This window comes from Molothrus ater, chromosome Z (genome assembly GCF_012460135.2).
Source record: "Molothrus ater isolate BHLD 08-10-18 breed brown headed cowbird chromosome Z, BPBGC_Mater_1.1, whole genome shotgun sequence".
NCBI lineage: Eukaryota > Metazoa > Chordata > Aves > Passeriformes > Icteridae > Molothrus > Molothrus ater.
In genome coordinates this window covers 13,785,541-13,806,548 of record NC_050511.2, presented here as the reverse complement: position 1 = coordinate 13,806,548, position 21,008 = coordinate 13,785,541, and the positions used below count along the sequence as shown (strand labels likewise).

The window sequence follows — 21,008 nt, the reverse complement described above, 5'->3', positions numbered from 1 at the left end:
GAATCACAGAATCAATCAGGTTGGAAGGATCCACAGCAGGTCATCTGGTTCAACCTCTTTGCTCAAGCAGGGTCATCTCAGAGCACATGGCAAAGATTGTGTTCAGATGGTGCTTGAATATCTCCAGTGAAGGAGACTACATGACCTCTCTGGGCAGCCTGTTCCAGTGTGTGGTCAATGTCAGAGTAAAGAATTTCTTCCTCATGTTCAGGTGGAACTTCCTGTGCATTAGCATCTGTCCCTTGTCTCTTGTCCTGTTGCTCAGGACCCCTGAACAGAGCCTGGTCCCTCCTCTTGATACCCTTTCTTCAGATGCTTACAGGCATTGATAAGGTCCCTTCTCACCTCGAGGCTGAACAGGCCCAACTCCCTCAGCCTTTTCTCGTAAGAGAGATGCTCCATTCCCTTAAGTATCTTTGTTACTCTTCACTCCAGGACCATCTCCAGGAGTTCCATTTCTCTGTTGTCCTGAGGAGCCCAGAACTGGACACAGCAGTCCAGACATGGCCTCAGCAGGGCTCAGTAGAGGGGCAGAGTCAGCTCCCACAATGAAGCTCCCATCTCCTGTTAGGATGCTTTTCTTGATGCACCTCAGTACACCACTGGCCTTGGCGCCAAGGACACACTGCTGGCTCATTGACACCAGGACTCCCAGGTCCTTCTCCGCCAACCTGCTTCCCAGCAGGCCAGCCCCTGGCCTGTACAGTGCATGGGATCATTCCTCCTCCTCAGGTGCAGGACCCTGGATCTTCCCATGCTGAACTTCAGATTGTTTTTCTCTGCCCATCTCTCCAGCCTGCCAGTGTCCCTCTGAAGGTCTGCAGAGCTCTCTGGGGTATTGGCCACCCCTCCCAGCTTTGTGTCATCAGCAAACTTGTTGAGGAGGCATCTGCCCTTCCTCCAAGCCATTGATGAAAAGTTAAACAATACTGGGCCCTCTATTGACCCCTGGGGGCACCCCAGTAACAGGCCTCCAACTAGATCCTGTGCCACTGATTGCAATGTTCTGGGATTGCCATTCAGCCAGTTCTCAATTCATCTCACTGCCCTCTCATCTAGTCCACTCTACCTGAGCTTGCCTATGAGGATGCTGTGAGAGAATGTTTCTTAGAATTACAGACATGAGTGGAACAGTTCCTTTTACACCCAGTCAGCAGACCTGAAAATAGCCATACACTTGTCATGTCTGATGTTTCAAATGTCACAAATCTCACAATGCATTTTTTTTCCTTCCTATTTAATGTTCAGTACTTTCACCTGGGTGACCATGAACTCCTTAGACACGTAGTTGGCTCTGTGGACTAGAGATAAGTTATGTAGATCCAGCGTGGAAATAATGCGTCTACATATAAGGGGAAACAGTAAGGTGAATTAATTACCTGCTAAGAGATGTGGGGATTTGAAATATTTATGTCAAGAAAAATAGTCTCTCCTAAAATAGTGTGGTAAACCTTAGGCAAAGTGGGAGACTTTTGTATTATTGTTGCACAGTAAGGTGCAACACGGTGAGATCTTGAAACGATAAGGCTTCTTAGAACACAGGACTCTGTATCATTGCATGGCTTGCATCTGCCTCTTGACACCATTTTGAAAGCTAACCAGGGGCCACTGTGCTTCTTGCAGGGTAACTGGGGAAAATAAAATCTATTAAACTGGGTAATTGACCATGATATTTTTGTCTTACCTTGAATCCTGGAAAATATTAATAAAAAATGTGGGAAATGACACTAATGAAAAGCAAACACACATCTTTGTCCATAAGTCCATAATTAAGGCAAATGAGAAATTTTTGCTGTTAGCATCCTGGACATATACTATAGCCGGACATAGAGAAGAGTGCAGACGGGGTGGTCAAAGGGAGTATAAAAACTGCTCTGTTAGCTTTTTGGTATTCTTGGCACGGGCAACCCAAATTACTGGACTCCCTCTTTCTTTCTCAATCTGCCATGCTTGGCTGTTTACTAGGAATGGGTTCTGAAATTTTTCTTAGAATGTTGAAGAATGTACATCTGTTAGAGAAAAAAAATCTTCTAGGATATGTAGCTGGGTAGGAAAGAGAAAAATAACTCTGTACTATTCTCAAGAATAATTGGTTGGGAAACAAGGAAGAATTGGTTGTGAAAAAAACTGAAAGAGAGGAGACATAGCCAAGTGCTCCCTGGCATTTGGGAGGTGGTTGTATGACAGCGTCATCTTGAGCAGTTCATGACTGTGTGTCAAGCATTTCTTTCCATATCCAGTACTAGTCCCACATGGGAAAGCTAAAACGTGAGGAAGAAATAGGTGATCACACCTGTCTACTTTGTGCAGAAGGAATGAACAGGATATAAAATAAAGTTAATGCAAGCCATTCATCAAAATTCGATTTGTTGTTCCCAAATGACGATTTCTTAAATGTGTTTTCCCATAGGGTACACTTGCTGAACGTATTAGAGCAGGAGGAGCAGGAATCCCAGCATTTTACACCAGTACTGGCTATGGGACGCTGGTGCAGGAAGGGGGTGCGCCCATCAAGTACAACACAGATGGCACCATTGCCATTGCCAGCCAGCCAAGAGAGGTAAGAGGTCTGATCGCCATTAGGAAGCCTTCAGCACTGAAAAATTAATTTCCAACATATTTACAAGATAAACAGGTGTTTAGGAAGGAGTTAAGTTTAACTTTACTGTACTCATTTAACTGGATGTCTGTGGTACCAGAGACATTAGCTTTGCTTCCATTGCTTACTGGTGTCCTCTGTGATGTGTTGAAGAAGTTTTACAGTTCTAGAGTGATTTAGCATCAAGACCTGGTCCAAGTGAAAGCCTGCCTTGCTGAGTTACTCTTCACATGGCTATTCTTTTGCTGTGTATTCAAACTAAGTTCAAAGTAAAACCTGTTAGGTAGGGCAGGTGCTCCTTAAATACTGCACTACGCAGTAAGCAGCCCTGCAGCTGCACATGGAGCTTCAGCCTTAGAAGAAGTGGGGCATTCTCATGTTAAATGGCAAGAGCTCAGTTGACACAAATTTCAGGAAATGCATTTCCCAACATTTGAAATGCAATTTAGTCTCAGTTTTTAAAATTGCAAAGAAATAAAAAGACTGTGGCTGTCAAGGGAGAAACAAGGGTTTCAGTTTGAAATTGGATGTAGAATTTGGAGAAAGGAAGAGATGTCTCAATGTCATAATGTTTTGTGAAGAAATGGGTGGGACTAATATTGTGTGTTCCAATTAGGCTGCATACAGCATTAAATTTCACCTCAAGAGCATTTCTCGGGTAAAGGTAATTCCACCCTAACCTATGGTTTTTATGTATTTTATACATGACTATTTGCAGTAGCTATACATTGTCTTAATCTTTTATATTCCCGTAATTTTTTTACTGCATACATCATTATGGTGTCTTACCATTTGGAGCAATGTTTTGTTCAATAAACAGCTTATAATTTTAATAACATTTTTCTTTTTTGTTTTGACATTTGTGGGAAAATTTCCCTAACTCTCCTCAGTCTAATAATGATGGAGTGCTAATAACATGACTAGCACGATTTGTTAATTCCATTCTTGACATCCATTTTGCACAGAAGTATCATTTTATAAAGGCTCAGATCTCCTTTTATGGTATTGACAGACTGACATCTGATACATTTTTCTCATACTTCCCCTTTCAGCAGCTTTAAAAAGCTCTCAAGTAATATTTGTGTATACTCTTACCTTCTACATTGTTAACAGAGGTGGTCCTTCAACTTTCTATGTAGGATTGAAAGACTAGTTCTGTCCCTCTTCCATATTTTGGCTTCAGGCACAGTATCATTCATTCCAAATATTGGTCATTAATACAGGGAAAACCAAATGAAACTCAGCCTGTTAGATGACATGATTTGAGTAGTCTATCTTGAATTGACTTAATTTTGGATTTGGTGGTGGGCAGTGCTTTTGACCTTTTTCAGTTATTCTGCTTTAGCACTTCAGTTTTTTATTAGCTGGTAGATGTGCAGGACAAAGCATGTCTAATTCCAGTAGATGGAGCTGGAGGAATATGGACTCTCATGATGTTTCCCTAGAGACACTATGATAAAACTGGGGTCTATAGCCTGTGATAAAATTGGGGTTTCCATGCCTCTCTGTTATCATACAGCTTTTCAGTAAAAACTTCACAGAGTACAAAAAGAAGCTGAAATATAATAGTCTGCAAAATTAACCCCTAAAATAAGTATTATTATACATGTGATATCTGTTGGAAGAAACCTACATCTCAATTTTGGACTTTTCTCTATAGGTGAGGGAGTTTGATGGCCGTCACTTTATTCTAGAGAAATCTATTACAGGAGATTTTGCTCTTGTGAAGGCGTGGAAGGCTGATCGTGCAGGCAACATAATTTTCAGGTATGACTTGTTTACTGGTGGGAAAAGATTATTTTACAGTTTAGGTAATGAATGAGAAGGAGAGTCCTGTCTCCTGTGTTATGGCAAAATAATGTTTTACTGATTTCACATTCTTTCATATTGTCTTTCCCTACTGTCAAATTACACTGCTATAAAACACCAAAATGTAATTGCTTTTTCTAATGACTTTTGAGAATTCAAACATAGCTATGAAGTAAAGCATTCATAGTTAAAAATGAGACACAGCAGACCGAAGTCATTATGATGATTGCTGAGAAACTTAGTATGTTCTTCAATATTCAATAACTTCAATATTCATGTTAGTTTAGGTCCTTTTTCTTGAGCAATTAAAGGCTTACCCAAGAAGTACAGGTTCATGCACAACAGAAGAGAAGGAAACTGAGTCAGTCTTCTGGCCAGTCAGTGATGGGAAGCCTGATTCTGTCTAAAGAAAACTGTGTTTAAAGTTTATTTCATCTCAGTGGTGTAGGGAAAGGCATCATAGGAATTTAAACATCTTTGCAATGAAAAGTTTGGTGTTGCACTACTGGGAAAATCTTTTATATGAGTTGCTCTGTTTGTGTTCTGGTTTGTCCTGAACTGAAGCAGGGGAGAGGTTTGCTTATGTTTAATGCCTGGTTTTTGTTTGTCTTATGGCTAGCAGATGAAAAGGTGAGTGTTGTAGTTATCATGTGCAGATTATTACAAGCACATGCTGATTGAGACTCTGTATGGAACAAACAAGGAGTTGGAAAAACATCTGAAAAATATGTGTATAAATTAACACCCATAAAGTAATGCTTTTCTTTATGCGTATATATATATATATATAGCCACATAATTAATACTAAACTAAAATACTTGAAAATTAATAAATCAGTTTTTATTTTGCCCAACACTTGGCATCCTGACTTGCCCATTGGCAAGACAATATGGTTTCTGATTGAAAGCTGACCTTTCTTGTATGTGTGCAGATGAATTTGACTGCTAAACTGCTCTCCTTAGGGTCTGGTACATTGAATATACAGGAAACTCTCTTCCCCCTTGGCCCTGTCTTTGATCCTGAGTCACTACTCTCTGTGCTTTTATCCTGTATCTTTCTACTGATGCACACTGATGCGTAGTAGATACCTCTCAAAAGTTCTTTCATTCTCCATGGAAAGACTGGTTGTGTTCTCCTTTTCCCCCTCTTCTTTATGTTCTCTTGTTCTCTCTGCCTTTCCTTCTTGCTGTTCCTTTCAGAAGTCTTCGTTATGTCTCCCACATTCACACAATACAGCTGATAACAGATACTACTTCTATCTGGAGTGAAGAACTAAAAATCTTGACTCCTCCCTTCCACTGTAACTAATTGAAGATGGAAACTGATCATCATCTGGTGTCCTATTCCATACAGAATATTGCTAGCTCAAAGGAACATGTTTATGATAAGCAGTGACCTATTCTGTTTCTGGATGAGACAAGATTATCTGATAACATAGAACAGAGAAACATAGGGTCATCTTATAAGTTGCTGTCTGCTATCACTTTCACAGCAGTGTGGTACTATTCATAGTTGTTTCCTGTGACAGTGTGAAGCCAGTAGCAATAGTGTGTCTGCCAAACTGTTAATCACTGTCAAGCTAAGAGCTTTTATAAATTTAGAGGGTGTAAGTATAAGTGTACGTAAGGTACACTTACTTGGACCACAGGCTGGCATTAATTTTTTTCCTATTCTCATACATCAAGCTATGCTGTTTTCTTGGAATTCAGAATGGCACCAACTTCTTTAGAAAGCTGCTTTTAAAACTGTTTGGTTTGTTTTTTTTTTAAAGTTTTACTTCATGGGTCCTAGATCTTTTGTCCCATACAGCATGTTGTGGTGGATTTCATTTCAGGCATCTTCATGGTGAGTGAGCTATTCTGCACCACTGAACAATGGTTAGCTTTTTTCTAAGAAAGGTCTTAACCTCTCTTGGGGCTCATTAGGGACAGCATCAGGTAGTGCTTCTGTGGATAGTCAGAGAATCCCAGAATGGCCTGGTTTGGAAGGGATCTTAAATATCATCCAGTTCCAGCCTCCAGCTGTGGGCAGGAAGACACTTCACTGAGTTGGGTTGCTTAGAGGTCCATCCAGCTTGCCCTTGAACACTTCTGGGGATGGGGCATCCACAGCTTCTCTGGGTAACCTGTTACATTTCCTCACCACCCTCAGTAAAGAATTTCTCTGTCATATCAAAACTAAACCTCCCCTCTTTCAACTTGAAGCCATCTTCCCTTGTTTTGTCACTACGTGGCCTTGTGAAAAGTCCATCTATGTTGATTCCCTTCAGGTACTGGAAGGCTGTAATTTGGTCACCCTGAAGCCTTCTCTTTTCCAGGCTTAACAATTCAAATTCTCTTAGCCTTTCCTTGTGTGATACCTCTGATCATCTTGGTAGCCTCTGGATGGCTCCAGCAGGTCCCTGTCCTCCCTGTTCAGAGGACCCGAGCTCTGGATGCAGTGCTCCAGGTGGGTCTCAGCAGAGCAGAGCAGAGCAGAGCAGAGCAGAGCAGAGGGGCAGAATCCCCTCCCTCCCCTGCTGCCCACGGGGCTCTGGATGCAGCCCAGGACACGTTTGGCTCTCTGGGCTGTGAGTGCCATGGCTGGGCCATGTGCAGCCTCTCACCCCCAGCACCCCCAAGCCCTTCTGGGCAGGGCTGCTCTGGGCTGTTCATGCCCAGCCTGTGCTGGTACCAGGGTTGTTCCTACCCAGGTGCAGCACCAGCACTTGGCCTTGTTAAACCTCATCAGATTCCCAAGGGCCACTTCTCCAGCTTGTCCAGGTGCCTCTGGATGGTATCTCACTCTTCAGAAGTGTCACCAGCACCACTCAGCTTGGTGTCATCTGCTAATTTTGCTGAGGATGCACTTGATTCCTTTGTCTGTGTCATTATTGTAGATATCAAATAACCCTGGTCCCAGTAGAGACCCCTGAAGGACAGCACTTGTCACAGATGTCCACTGGGTCTCTGAGCCATTGATCATTAACCTCTGGGTGTGACTGTTGAACGTATTCCTCATCTACCAAACTATGCAGTCGAATCTATCTTTCTCCACATTAGGTACAATGATGTTGTGGGGCTGTAAAGCCATGTCAAAAGCTTTACAGAAGTGCAGATAAATTACATCTATAACCATTTCCCATCCATTGATGTAGTCACTCCATCATACAAGACCACTATATTGGTTAGGCAGGACTTGGCTAACAGAAATGAAGTTTTGCTGGCTGTCCTAAATCATCTCCCTGTCTTCCCTGTCACTTAACACACCTTCTAGGAGTATGCACCATGATCTTCCCAGGCACAGAGGTGAGGCTGACGGGTCAGTAGTTCCTGGGGTCCTCCTTTATATAATTTTTAAAGATGCGAATCATCTTTCCCTCTTTCCAGTCACCTGGTACTTCACCTAACTGCCATGACTTTTCAAATATCATGGAGAGTGATTTGTCTGTCTCCTTTGGCTCCCCTCCCTTTTCACCTGGTCCCATTCTGCTAGTTCTAACCCCATGCACCTCGGCTTTACAAGCAAATACGTGGCTTGTTGGTGATGAAAATAGACTACTGACAAAGAAGCGGAAATGTTGAAGGAATGACCTGAGTCAGAGCCTCTTCTGTGAGAGTCATGTCAGGTCATCTCTTCATTCTTCAACTGGTTCTGCAATACCTAAATTCAGCTCATACCTGAGGTGTCTCTGCATCTTCATATCACTGGATACGTAGTGGATGTACTTTGTTGGTTTAGTCTGCTATGAGCTAATTTGCTATCTTTTGCCTCTGGGAGAAAAGATGTCATGCCTTTGGGTGACTTAGAAATCCAGTGGAACAATGGAATGTTATGTAGACATTGCTGAATCTAAATGTCCAGAAATTTTTCTTAAAATAAAAATGCAAATTTGTCTAGCTAGTTTTTGAATTTCCTACTGCTATCTCATTAACATTATTCTGTGTTGGAAAATAAGTGTAGTGTAGTGCTTCTGTTTTTTTTTTCTTCTGGATGATGTGCTCTTTAGAAATAAGGCCTTTGATCCCATAAAACTTCTGGATGGTGTGTTCTTTAGAAATAAAGCCTTTGATCCTGTAAAAGATTGCTGCTTCTGAAACAACTTTACCTAACTCAAGAACAGTTTAAATGGCAGAAGCTTTTATAAATTACGTCAGATTAGAGACCATTAGCTCTTCTTAATGTCAAATTAACATTATGAAATGTTTTATTTTAGTTTTTTCCCCATGTAAAAATAATTTTATATCAGTTTCTTTTACTGGCAAGAGTAGCCCCTACAATCTAGAGAAAGTCTTTGGCTCAGAAAAGTAGTTACATGGGATGAAATATTGAATTGTTAGTTTTGTCATCTTCCTTTCCCCCATCTGTATCCATTTTTTAGCTATTTTAATTCAGTTTTTCTATCTCTATTTTTCTTCTCATTTGCTACTCTGCCTAGTTTAGGGGAGTTTTTCCCGAATCACTACTAACTAGTATTGTTTTTGTCTCTCAGAGGACAGTATAAATTCACACTGTGGGGTATTTTCCTTTTGTTTCTTATTGTTACATACTTCTTTTGGGTCTGTATAGCCACCAAAAAGACCCATGGGAAGAAGATATTCATAGAATCACAGAATATGTTGAGTTGGAAGGGACCTACAAGGATCGTCAAAGTCCAGCCCCTGGCCCTGCACAGCACCATCCTCAGAAGTCACACCCTGTGCCTGGGAGCGGTGTCCAAACACTTCTTGAGCTCTGTCAGGCTGTTGCTGTGACCACTGCGCTCTGGGTGAAAAACTTTTTTCAGATGTCCACTTTTTCAGATGTCCAATTCCCAGACTCAGCTTCAGGCCATTCCCTCGGCTGTCACTGTCACCACAGAGCAGAGATCAGTGCCTGCCCCTCCTCTTCCCCTCACAAGGAAGACTGCAGTGAGGTGCCCCCTCAGTCTCCCCCAGGCTGAACAGACCAGGCCCTTCATCATCCTTGTGACCCTCCTTTGCACAATCTGTAACAGTTTAGTATCTTTTTTATGTTGTGGCCCCCAAAACTGCCCCCAGCACTTGAGGTGAGGTTGCCCCAGTGCAGAGCAGAGTGGGATAATCCCTCCCTTGCCCGGCTGGTGATGCTGTGCCTGATGCCCCCGGGACAGGGTTGACCCTTTGTTAGAGGCTTCGCAGCTGCTATATATTGCCAATAAAAAGGGGTTTGCCCAAGATAGGTATCTTTGGGTATAGCGGTGATGGTGTCGGTATGTGTGCTGGGATCCCGGCCGAACTGCCGGCGGTGCCGGGCCTTGGCCGCGTCCCTCGGCGCTGCCCCCGAGCCAGGCGGTGGCAGCAGCGCCCCGAGGCTCGGAGCGGCTGCGGCGCCGGGCACGGTGCTGGCCCCGGGGGAGGAAGGGAGGGAGGCTGGGGGAGAGCCCCTGCAGGCGGGACTCCTTCGTCTTAAGGGCTTTTACCCAGCTTAAATGATTCTGTGAGTCTGTGAAATACGGATGGTCAGGGAGAAAAAAATGTTTCTGTGGAAAAACGATGTGGGAAAGGAGGTTTTATCTTGTTTTGAAGCCTGGTTTCATGGATTTTGAAGAAAAATTTTCAAGAATTCTGCTTTTTAACAGAGGAAAATGCTGAGAAGCTAGCAGTGGAACACCACTAAAGCCTTTATAGTATTTCTTAATTATTAAATGTGCCATGCTGCTTTGTTTTCTGAAAAACACATGGAGTGGCTGACACAAGTCACTTATTTCCCCTGTGCTCCTAGGATCTTGGTGCAGTTGCCAATGAAGGTATACATGTTAAGTGTTGCTTTTATTCTCTAGACGTTCTTTTTCCTTGGTACAGAAATGCTTTGTGGGAATACTTAGGGTGAATGCCAGAGTCTTAGAGCGAGTGCCAAAATGTGGCAGAGGTTTGGGTTTTTTTATCTTGTTCACTTTATTGGTGGTTTTCTTTGTTTGGTTGTTTTTTTGTGGGTTTTGGGTGGGTTTTTTAGTTTGTTTGTTGCTTTTTAATTAAGAAAATTGGATTACATTTACTACCGGGTATAGTGCTATCTGAAATCCCTGTCTGGGTTAGGAAAGTTTACTTGAGAGATTGTTAGGCCTGGTACTGGTCCCCTCTGGAGATTAATTTCATTCTTTGTGCAGTGAAATAATGGTGTTGTACAAAGTCCAGCTTGCTGCTGCTTTTGGATCCAATAAATAAAGATATCAGTAACATACCAAATTTCAATTAAACAGTGTGCTGATTTAAAGTTGAAAGAGCTGTAATAAATACTTCCTAATGTAGAAAAACATGATTTCATTTCAGATGCATCTTACACAATTCCACAATACTTTTTTCTCCCTTACACTTTTTTTTTAATTAGTTCTTCATCTATTTGGCAAAAAGCTTTGTGATGCTTAAAATACAGACATTCCTCTAGTAGCTTATCTGTGAAAAGTCTTTCATTGTACTATTATGGCCTTAAATATTTATTCATTTTTTTTGTTTTGTTTTGTTTTTCAGGAAAACGGCAAGAAACTTCAACCAACCTATGTGCAAAGCTGCAAAAACCACTGTAGTAGAGGTAGGGAATTGAAATATAGTAAGCCCTATAGTCAACATACCCTTTTATTTTATGTAGTATTCTGGAGACAGGCTGGGGGGATTTCAAATCAGGGTCATTGGTCTAACCTCTCCTCTTGGATTGCCTTCTCCTGGCACTGTGCTCTGCTTTGGTGAGCAGTTCCTTTGTTGCTGTACAACTGATGCTGGTCAGGACTTTGTGTTTGCTGTGATCAGCCTTTGAAAGGGAAACAAAGCAAGAGCCTTCAAATTTGTTAAATAAAGTAATACGTGGATGAAAGAGGAAAAGAGTAGGCTTAGGCTTAGAAGATTCACATAAGACTTAATGCAAAACTTACTGAAAATAAAATCAAGTACATAACAACATAGATTAGGCAAACCACAGAGCTATCACAGTTGTGGTCTCTAAAATGTAAAAAAATTACATAAATATCAGTCCATAATGAGATACAGACATTTGGCTGTGTCTTGAGAATGAGGATGAGCTAGCTGATCTAGAAGTTTCTTCCAATCTTTTTGCCCTTCTTCTTTGTCTAAAATGATAATATTTAAAAACATGAAACAGCCTATTCTGAAAAAATACTGGTGCCTGGAGAGTTGCTAAGGCATAGCAATATGTAAAAGATAGACTGCTCTCTTAGCTTTTTCTTCACTCTCTGTTAAGTTTTTTTATATGCCTAATAAAAGCTAAATGCAGTTTGGCAGTAAGATCAAGACAAACTCTTCTGGACTATTTCTAGTAAATGGTTTATGGAAGAGGCTGTTATTTCTTCAGGGTTTTTTGTTTGTTTTGTTTGGGGGTTGGCTTGGGGGTTTTGTTTGTTTGTTGTTTGTTTGTAAGATGTTATTTGGAAAATATATTAGTTATATAAGCATCTCTGGATAATACATTTGGGAACTTCAGTTATTTCTTTGTGCCTTACAGAACTATCACAAAAAATACCATGATATTTGCCACGACTTACAGTGCCAATACAGCAAAAGATTCTCATGTTTTGTTTTTAAGAAAGGTTTCAAGTATTTTTCTATCTAAAAATTAAATAAAGAATCTTTTCTTCTAGACACTTGTCCTTTATACCTTGTTCAGTCTAGCATTTAAAGAATTTAAGTAGATCAAAGCCTTCCACCTACATTCCATCTCTTTCTCTCTTTCTGCTCTTCTATCCATGTATGATAGGGTAGAATTTTCTTGTCAGTGAGCAGCTGATGTGACATCGTTCTTGCTGTAATTCCATTTATCAGTTGTTAGTAGATCTGCTGTGAACTGTGTCCACTGTGAGTCTTACTGCATTTTCAATACCATTTAATAAAAAGGTCAATCTTTTTGCAAGATGCATTATTAATATTACTTTGCAATTCTGTTTTTTATGGACAAATTAGATGAAGATACAAAACCACAGATTTAGGACAAATATTTTGAACCATCCGTGACTTAACTTCTAAATGTCACTCTTTCAAAAGTGGAATTCAGAATGTTGTGTTTGGGTGTAAGAGTTAAAACCCAGGGAATCAGAAGGAAATACCTCTGTATGGTGTCTAGTACATCCTCAGTACTGAGCAGTATAAGCTGTCTTAGCTCATCAATAGGGAACTAAGGCAACTAAAAATTTGAGTTTTGCCTGACTCCTTAGTTAAAGTTGGTCAAGGCTGAAGATTGAAATTCTCAAACCCATTTACAGGGAGAAGAAAAGGGTTTGTGAGAGTAGTAATTCAGATACTGTCTTGGCAGGAGGGATTTCCAGATTCTGGTGCTTTTTCCCAGCTCTGTTTCTGTAACTGACTGAACATTTAACTGAATTTAAGCGGACAGTTCTAGTGCCTAGGAGTAGAGACGTGAAGCCAACTCTGCTCCTTTTCATCAAAATAGCTGCAGGTCAGGCTTGTCTTCAAAGATAAAGTGATTAACTGGGGTTTTAGGATTGTTTTCCCACTTCCTGAGATTTACTTTAGTTTCTGATCATTGATACAAATATGGAATGGCATTTGGCATAGTAAGATACTAATGAAATATAAACTACTGGAAATTCAATCTCAATGTATCTGTGAACTTGTTGAAAACAGGAAGTTAACTGGGAATCAATTACATTTGTTAACATGTCCTGCAAAGTTTACCTGGGGAGATGTGAAATCTGACATGCATACACAGTGAAGGACTTTTTTTTCTTTACTTAATGCTGTTCTCTAGTTTTAGTCTGTGTGGTGTTTTACACACTCTTATCTGAAGTACAGACAGACACTTAATAATTGTAACAATTCAGAGGCAGACAAATTCTGTTGATGTGAAGGATAAAAGAAAAGAAAAAGAGATAAGAGATAAAAACCCCCCACTTCTCAGACTCACAGACTGATAGCTATTGTTTGCTTAAAAAGTCTCCTGTATTGTGAGAAGCAAGATTGGCTGCGCAGAGAGGTGTCTGAAGAAGGAGGAAGTCAGACTGTTACCTGTTATATTTGGGACACACAGTGAAGAATTACTGATTTTTAAAATGGCAGATTAAACTTTCAGCCTTGTTTATTTTGAATAGGGAAATGGTCCGAAGTAGCCAATCAGTACTCATTTTGGGATCAGAAATACATTGATTGTAAGCTTCTAATTAAATGCAACAAGTGCTTACTGATCTACACAAATTTTTTGAACTGTTGCATGCATCTCTTTTGTTTATCTAAGTGAGAGGGAATAGAATCTGCTATCAAGAAAATAAGATGGGTTATATGAGGAACAGGTAACTGTCTATAAAAATGTAACTGCCAAGTCCAGTGGAATTTCTACTTTAATTTGAAGGTGACCCATTATTAAAGGTCAAAAAAGATTTCCACTGAATTGCATGATTCCTGTTACTTGGAAGTTAAGCCTTTGCAGAGACAAATGCTAAGCAATCATGTTGGTAGCATCAGTTATTTTGGCTTTATCTATAAATAAAAATGAAATGATGCAGGGAGTTCATTGCTTCTCGCTTCAGCTTGCAGAAGTTAAGCATGCAGCCAGACCTGTAGCTTTGTTTGAACCTGAGCTCTCACGCACACACTCAGCCTGAGGCTTTCAGGTTGTTTTTTCAGAGCTATAAACATTTTCCTGCTCCTGTAGCAAAGATGGGAGAGTTGAGAAATTGGCCAATACAAAAGAAACTCAATGGTCAGAAGTTACATACAAGCCACCAGCCCTTGTAAAGACTGAAAGGAAGAGCATGGCCTGTGAAAAAACTTGAGAGGTTGTGTGATGTTATAGATGTGGTAACACTTCCAACACTGTTGAATGAAGGTGAAACTGAATTGAGGAGGTGTCACTGCTGTCAGGACCCTCTACAGAGCCATAGAATTTTGTGTTGGGAGATGAACTGCGAGGCAGCTTGGAGTTGCAGGAGGCCTCTTGGATGTATGCCTAGACTCCTGGGATTAGGGCTGTGATAACAGGGTGCTTCTTAACATGTGTATCTCCCTGTAGAGACACCTCTGAGCAGAGCCCCACTGGGGCTTTTGGTCATGACACCTCTTTTTTTGGAGGGAATTGGGGCTACACAAAGCCACATGGTGTGACCTTGCCAGATGTGGTGTCATGATAACATGGGAAAGGGTGATATAGGCTTGGGCTCTTGCTTTCTGCCACGGAAGAGTACATAAATGTCAGTAACTGTCCCAAATGACCCTGAGCTCTTACCTGTTTTCTTTTTATTCTCTGCTGTGAGACCTACTGAATATTTTTCATTGGTGAAGTGTTTTGAGATCTCAGCCACTGCCACCGTGGAAGTGTTTGGTAGTGGTAATGGTCAATATGTTTAGAAATATTTATTGACTGGCTGTTTGAATATCCAGTTTGAATAATTTTCTTGTTCAGATCACAGCAGATGGCTAAATATATCTCCTTGGGTAAATAACATTTACACCTCAAATAATAGCAAGGGAGGGAAAAAAAGAGAGTGTACTTTCTCATAAAAATGCATTAAATAAAAATCATTAAGCCCTGCATTTTATCTCTGGTTGCCTAGTAACAACACAGCCACATCAGTGAGCACCATTTTCTCAGGTACAATGAACTGCATGGCACTAAGGGACAGAATCAGACTGAAATGAGCTATTTGTATCATGTTATCTGTGCTAAATCATGGCATTTGGTTTTATTGAGGAAACTTGAAATGAACCTTTTTTTGTGTGTATGTCTATACCTCCAAATGCTTTAACAATGGCAAAATTTCCCTCACATGCACAGCTCTTTTCTGAAAAATTCTTCAAGATTTTTGCGCAGTGACAGTTAGTACTACAAAAAACCTATAAGTACCACTTTAAAGTGAAACAATCATCTAATAGAAACTTTTTGTTACCTGGATGCTTCAGCCATGGAACTCAAAAGTGAAGCCTGGTAGAGGATGGCTTTGGGACAGGCACAGACTTTACATTAGTGTGTGTTTCTGTCAAACCACAGATCAGACATAGAATGGAATGAAATAGAAATAAGTAGACACAGATGTAGAATTAAAGTCCTTCTGTAGCCACTGAGCTTTTGTGTTGCTATAGCTTTTGTTGCTATTATTTAACTGCTCAATGCTGAATCTGTGTGTGCTTAAGCAATGGTTGTGAGGGAGGGTCCCATGGATCTGCAGTGGGAGAAAGGCTTTTTTTGAGAATCCCATTTGTCACAGGATGGACACTGAACTTAGTCCTGCCACATTACCAGCTAGTTTTAGCACAAGTGACAGTAGAATTCTAGTTGCCATAATATGCTCCTATAATACATTACATATATATGTGTGTGTGTACATATATACGTGTGTATGTGTGTATGTGTGTATAAAATAAACATAGAAAACTTTGTATCTTGAATATGTAGGTAGTTAGTTGGGGCTTTTGACTGCATAAGTGTATTTACCTGCCTAGGCCTTGGCTAAATCCTGAGTCAGGGATGCCTGTGGATCTAAATTTAGATAACCCAAATACTATGTATAGACATTACAATAACCTTTCCCAGACGAATCTTAGTTGAAAGATTTGAGTGAACATTTGTGGGAGTGCAACTTTGAAATACAAGCTCATGATTCTTCAAAAATATAGAAGGGAAAATAGCAAAATATCAGGAATGTCTCTTAGGAGGACTGATTTCATAGACTTGGATTGATGAAACCTTCTGGGAGGTATAGCAAAGAAGAAATGGCGTTAGGGAAAGACTGTGTTAATGAGCTTGAGAATAAAATTTTCCAATGTGGAGGAAGTATTGGAAGAGCAGGAGGAGTTTAACCTTGATCACAATCATTGTAATCTCAAACACAGAAAAGAAACATGATAGAAAGTGAGATCCAAGCTCAGATGTCTGAGGCTAAGCATTACAAAGCCAAAGCAAACCAAAAAGCTTAAGCTTCTAAGAAATATCCTGCCCAATACAAAATAAAGAATACTTGAAAGTAGCAAGAAATCTTTATAAGAATACATGCATAGTTGACTGGGACACCAAGAATACTTCACCACTCAATGAAGGGACTAAAATTATCTGTGCGGATTACAATGAAGGCTGAAGAGCTTAATGCCTTTTCTCCTGCAGTACTGAACAATGTTAACAACCAGTTTGGCAGCTATAACGATGCCAGTCATAGTAAATTAAAGAGCAAATCAGAAAAGGATTGGAGTTGAAATTCAGGGACTATCAGTATTGTTTTGGAAAATCAGCTCCTAGAAACATTTACACACCATTGCCACAACAATTTTAGTTTCCCAAAAAGAATCCCACTCCCAGACTTGAGTACTCTTTTGTTGGTTTTATTTCTCTTCATTGTATTTTGTTTCTTGCTTCTGTTTTCTGCTTATTAAAAACAGAATAGAACAACAAAACATTTGTACAGCTGTGGCGCAGACCCTTTTATAATTATTAGAAAAGTACTGGAATATAGGTAGTACTGGGCTAGAAGGTAGTTCATATGGTAGTTCTTGTCACGTTTAGCTAACATCTTTCTGATTCATGATGTGATTATTGGAGTGTCTTCTGCCAGGCCAGGAGTTTGACATGATGATCCTAATGGGTGCTTTCCAACGCAGCCTATTATATTCTGTGACTGTTCTATTCTATGATTTTCAGGGGAATAAACTCCTTTGATATTTAATTTTGCAATGTGAGGTTTGTGGATGTTTTTTGTTTGGATGGGCTTTTGTGTTGGTTTTTTAGCTGTTGTTCTTTTATTTCCTGGTTGTTGGTCTTTTTTCCTACAATTGCTTTTCTTTTATATATAGCGTCTAATTAAATGGCTTCAGATTTGGCACTTTGTTGCTCAGGTAGTGAATATTAAGTAGTTAAAATTCGTAGCAGATCAAATTGTTGCTGACTGCTGTTCAGGTAATTTTACCTCCTTATAATATACTGCTGGAAGATTGAATTTGTTTTTTTCCTTTTATCTGTCTCTTATATTTTATTCCTTTCTAAATTATACTTTCTTGAATGTGTATCTCAGCATTCAGCTTGATAAGTTCATTGCAGATGTGAATGTATTCTTCAATGAAAAAAATTCCTTTTATCCTTGTCACATATGTTAAGAACAAATATGACATTCAATAAGAACAAGAAAAAGGAAGCTCGCAGTTGATCAGTAGATACTGGAGATTGCCAGGAAATAAGTGTGCTGGAGAAACTGATGGAAAGCCTCTGTTTGTTTCTAAAGCTGAATTTAGAGGGTTTTTCATAACATTTTATAGAAAGCCTCATAGACTGTGCATTTGAAGTATATTTCACTAACAGTACTCATGTCTTGTATTATGAGAATTTGAAAATTAAATTTAAAATGCTCTAAATTTTCAGCTCTGCTTTGTGTATAAGATGTGTGAATCAATCAATGACTTAACTGTCTTTGCATTTAAAATTGTGCATTATTATAGGACTGAAAATATGGGAGAGTTCTAGGCATGATATAAAGAATTTACAAGCATCTATCCTGATGTCTTAAAGCATTAATTTGTTTTCTGTGCTATTAACATCTCTGATGAAGATTTCTAGCATAGAATGAGAAAGATTTAACATCCAAACTGAAAATCTTCCAAAAAATTGTGTTCTGACATGAAGCAAATGTATCTTTTCAGGTCATCAACATAATGAGATTTGAAAAGCTGCAGCCTCATAACTATTGCTGGAGTGAAAATTTTTGAGTAATTGAATCAGTAGCTCAGGTGTTAGCAGCATCCTTTTAGCTCTTGCAGAATCCATCCCCTGCAAATGCTATTGAGTTACTCAGTAAAAAAGTGAATATTTAAAGAGAAGTAATGGGTTGAGATACCAAGACTGACTTGACTTAAATCATACTGATTTTTCTGTGTGACAATGGTAAAATAATGACTGCAGGCAATGGTAAAAGAATGAACAAGGGCAACAGAGTAGTTTTCCTTTTCTGTGTCCTAAACAGTTTCCTAGTCTTCCTGTTTTTTCTTTTTAGTTTCCTCCCCAAAATGTTATTAAATTCTGTTATAGAGAACTTGCACTCAGGGTGTCTGGTGTGTTGAAATGCACTTTCATTTATATTCCCATGAATATAAACTAAGATCCTTAGTTTGCAACTTCTGATTCATCTGGAGTAAGCAATAACTAAACAAATCTTAAAGCAACTCCATGTTTGAACAGGTGTTCCTGGATTTTATTACAGAGAAACAAGCACACTCCTCCTTTTCCTTAACCTTTGGAATAAGTCAAGTGTATTTTGTCAGTCTTCTTGTTGCTGAAAGAAGTGGAGAAAGGCAAAGAGTTGTGGATTTGATCCCCATATGGGCCATTCACTTATTCCATGATTCCTGTGGGTCACTTCTGACTCAGATGATTCTGTGAAATAATCCCAATTAGAATGGGAAAGGTATGTAGCCAATTGGCTCTATTAGCAGTGGGATAAGGGGCACTTGTGCTCAAGACAATTTTTCACCATTTCTAGTGAAATTTGAATTTTCTTGTAAGGCTATGATAAGCAAAAAATTCCATTTTTATAGTTTGAAGGACTGATTTAAATGTTTCTGCCAGCTTCAAATAATAATAAAGTGCTTTTATAAAGTACTTTATTCTTAGGGTTTTTTTAATTTCCATATGTGTCTATTGCTCTCTTTTCCAGGCACCTTTTAGGAAGGATAACAATTAAGTGCAAGAAAACTTTATTTCTTCTTAGAATATGTTACTGACATTCTCTTTATATTTCTGTAGTCTGTTGAAAGTGTCTAGGCCACATCAATTGTCTTCTTTCTTTCAAACTTTTCCCTTGAAAGGTACCCTGACTAACTTCTTCCTCAAAACTGTCGAGAAGTTTATTTATCTTGAATATCCTTTTGGGAGGTTGGGATATCTGCTATGATTCTGAAGGTGAAATCGACCACACTAATTCCTTGTTGAGAAGCAAAGCAGTAGCATGTCAAGTAGCTTCCAGAACTCTTTGAAAATTACCACGGTCTCTAATGAACATCTGAAAGAAGGAGACCTTATAGATGTAAGCATAGAACACGCCATTTTCAGATGAAGATAACTTTTTGTTACCTTTACTGAAATACCTGCAGGGCTTCTTTTTCTTAACAGAGAGAAACAGCAACAGAATTAGCTACAAATCAGCTGCTAATGCATTGTTTTATGTTAGTATTACGTTGCTATGTATCTCCTGCTGAGCATGCTCTGGTCTGATCCTTAGAGATATTCCTTGAATCTGAGTGGGGTTTGGTTGCACTTAAATAGATTTTAAAGTACAAAACCCACCTTTGATAGTGCAATGAAATCTCTGGGTTTTTTCTTAATTTTTATTTTACTTTTCTACTTTTCACTTCAGTATTTAAATTCCACTTAGTTTATTTTTGAAAGTAAAGCTTAAATCTATCTCCTGACGTTTAAGTTACATTTCTTGGAATGTGTAGGGTATGAGAGCTCTTCTAGTCTCTTTTCATTTGTCATTTCTGTGATGTGAGTAAGCAAATCTTTTGTTGTGATTATGGTTGGGATTTTTTGGGAGTTCAATTATTGCAGGTAAAATGTGATTAATTTTAATAAAAAAGTAAGTTATTTATTTTTACCTTCTAATAAGTTCAAAGACTGTCAATCTAAAGCAATTTGAAAATAAGTAACAAAGTACAGCAATAATGTATTTAAAGCAACATATGTTTTGTTTGCAAAAATGGTAAATTATATTCCAGTGCAGTTACTATTTGTTAGCAGCTTTTGTGTTCTGGAGTGGAAGTATTTGGGATGAGGTCAGTCCTCTTATTCAGCTGAGTATGGATTAAACGGGTTCTTCTGCTATTGATTGGCCCTTAGCAAATGAAGACCATATTCACAGATTGTGGGAGTTTTGTTTGCTGTCTTCTGGCTCTTCTCCCATTATTTAATTCTATGATTGAAAACTAATTACATAATACATAATCTAAAAAACAATTTTCCAAAATTTCTCCAGATGTGAGATGATTTTGTATATATTCCACATGGATGGTTATGTTTTATTTTGCGTTGAGAACCTAGGTATTGAATACAAATTGGGTGCTTTATCACCTCATTTCATCAAGAAAGGAAAAGTCACAAAATGTGATCACAGCCAGCAGGAGGTTATTGATGACTTATATCAGAGCAACCACAGGGTTTCGGAAAGAATCACTCCCTAGGTGTGCCTGCTGTAGGAGCCTGGTTTGATTGGTAATGCTGGGGCTGCTGGACTGCTGGATCTTAAAGTAATCTCTCATGCTTTCAGTTCAGGTAATTTTACCATAAAATAATAGAATAAAATGCAAATGAGTGAATTTAAGGAGGTAAGAAAACAGCTATCTTCATTTTGACTTTTTAGTGGATACAGAATTATATAGACATATTAGTGCAAGTCATCAAACAAGCAAGCCCATCAATTTAATGGAAGAATTTCTTTGAGAAATGTCAGTTTCTTCAGACTTTGAACATGTTCTTGAAAGTTAAGACTATTGCGTATCCTTGCTGTGCTAATATGTGACTAGCTCAAAAATTTCCGAAGTGTAGTTCTGTGGGTGTGGTAGAACCTCTTCAGAGACTGGTGGTTAAATTTTTCATATTCTTCCATGCATGCGCACAGCTTTACAAATACATAACCTTTGCAGATAATCAAGCATGCATCCTCTTTTCTTT

At 39.2% G+C, this 21,008-nt stretch overlaps 1 protein-coding gene across 1 annotated transcript in view; it reads left to right on the top strand.

Annotated features, from left to right (window-relative positions):
* The window catches only part of OXCT1 (3-oxoacid CoA-transferase 1), an 84,666-nt gene that overhangs the window by 18,640 nt on the left and 45,018 nt on the right, over window positions 1-21,008 (top strand). Inside the window, exons 5-7 of the mRNA XM_036402566.2 lie at window positions 2,411-2,560; window positions 4,260-4,366; window positions 10,877-10,937. Of these exons, the coding sequence (XP_036258459.1) occupies window positions 2,411-2,560; window positions 4,260-4,366; window positions 10,877-10,937 (318 nt within the window). The remainder of the gene's footprint in view (window positions 1-2,410; window positions 2,561-4,259; window positions 4,367-10,876; window positions 10,938-21,008) is intronic.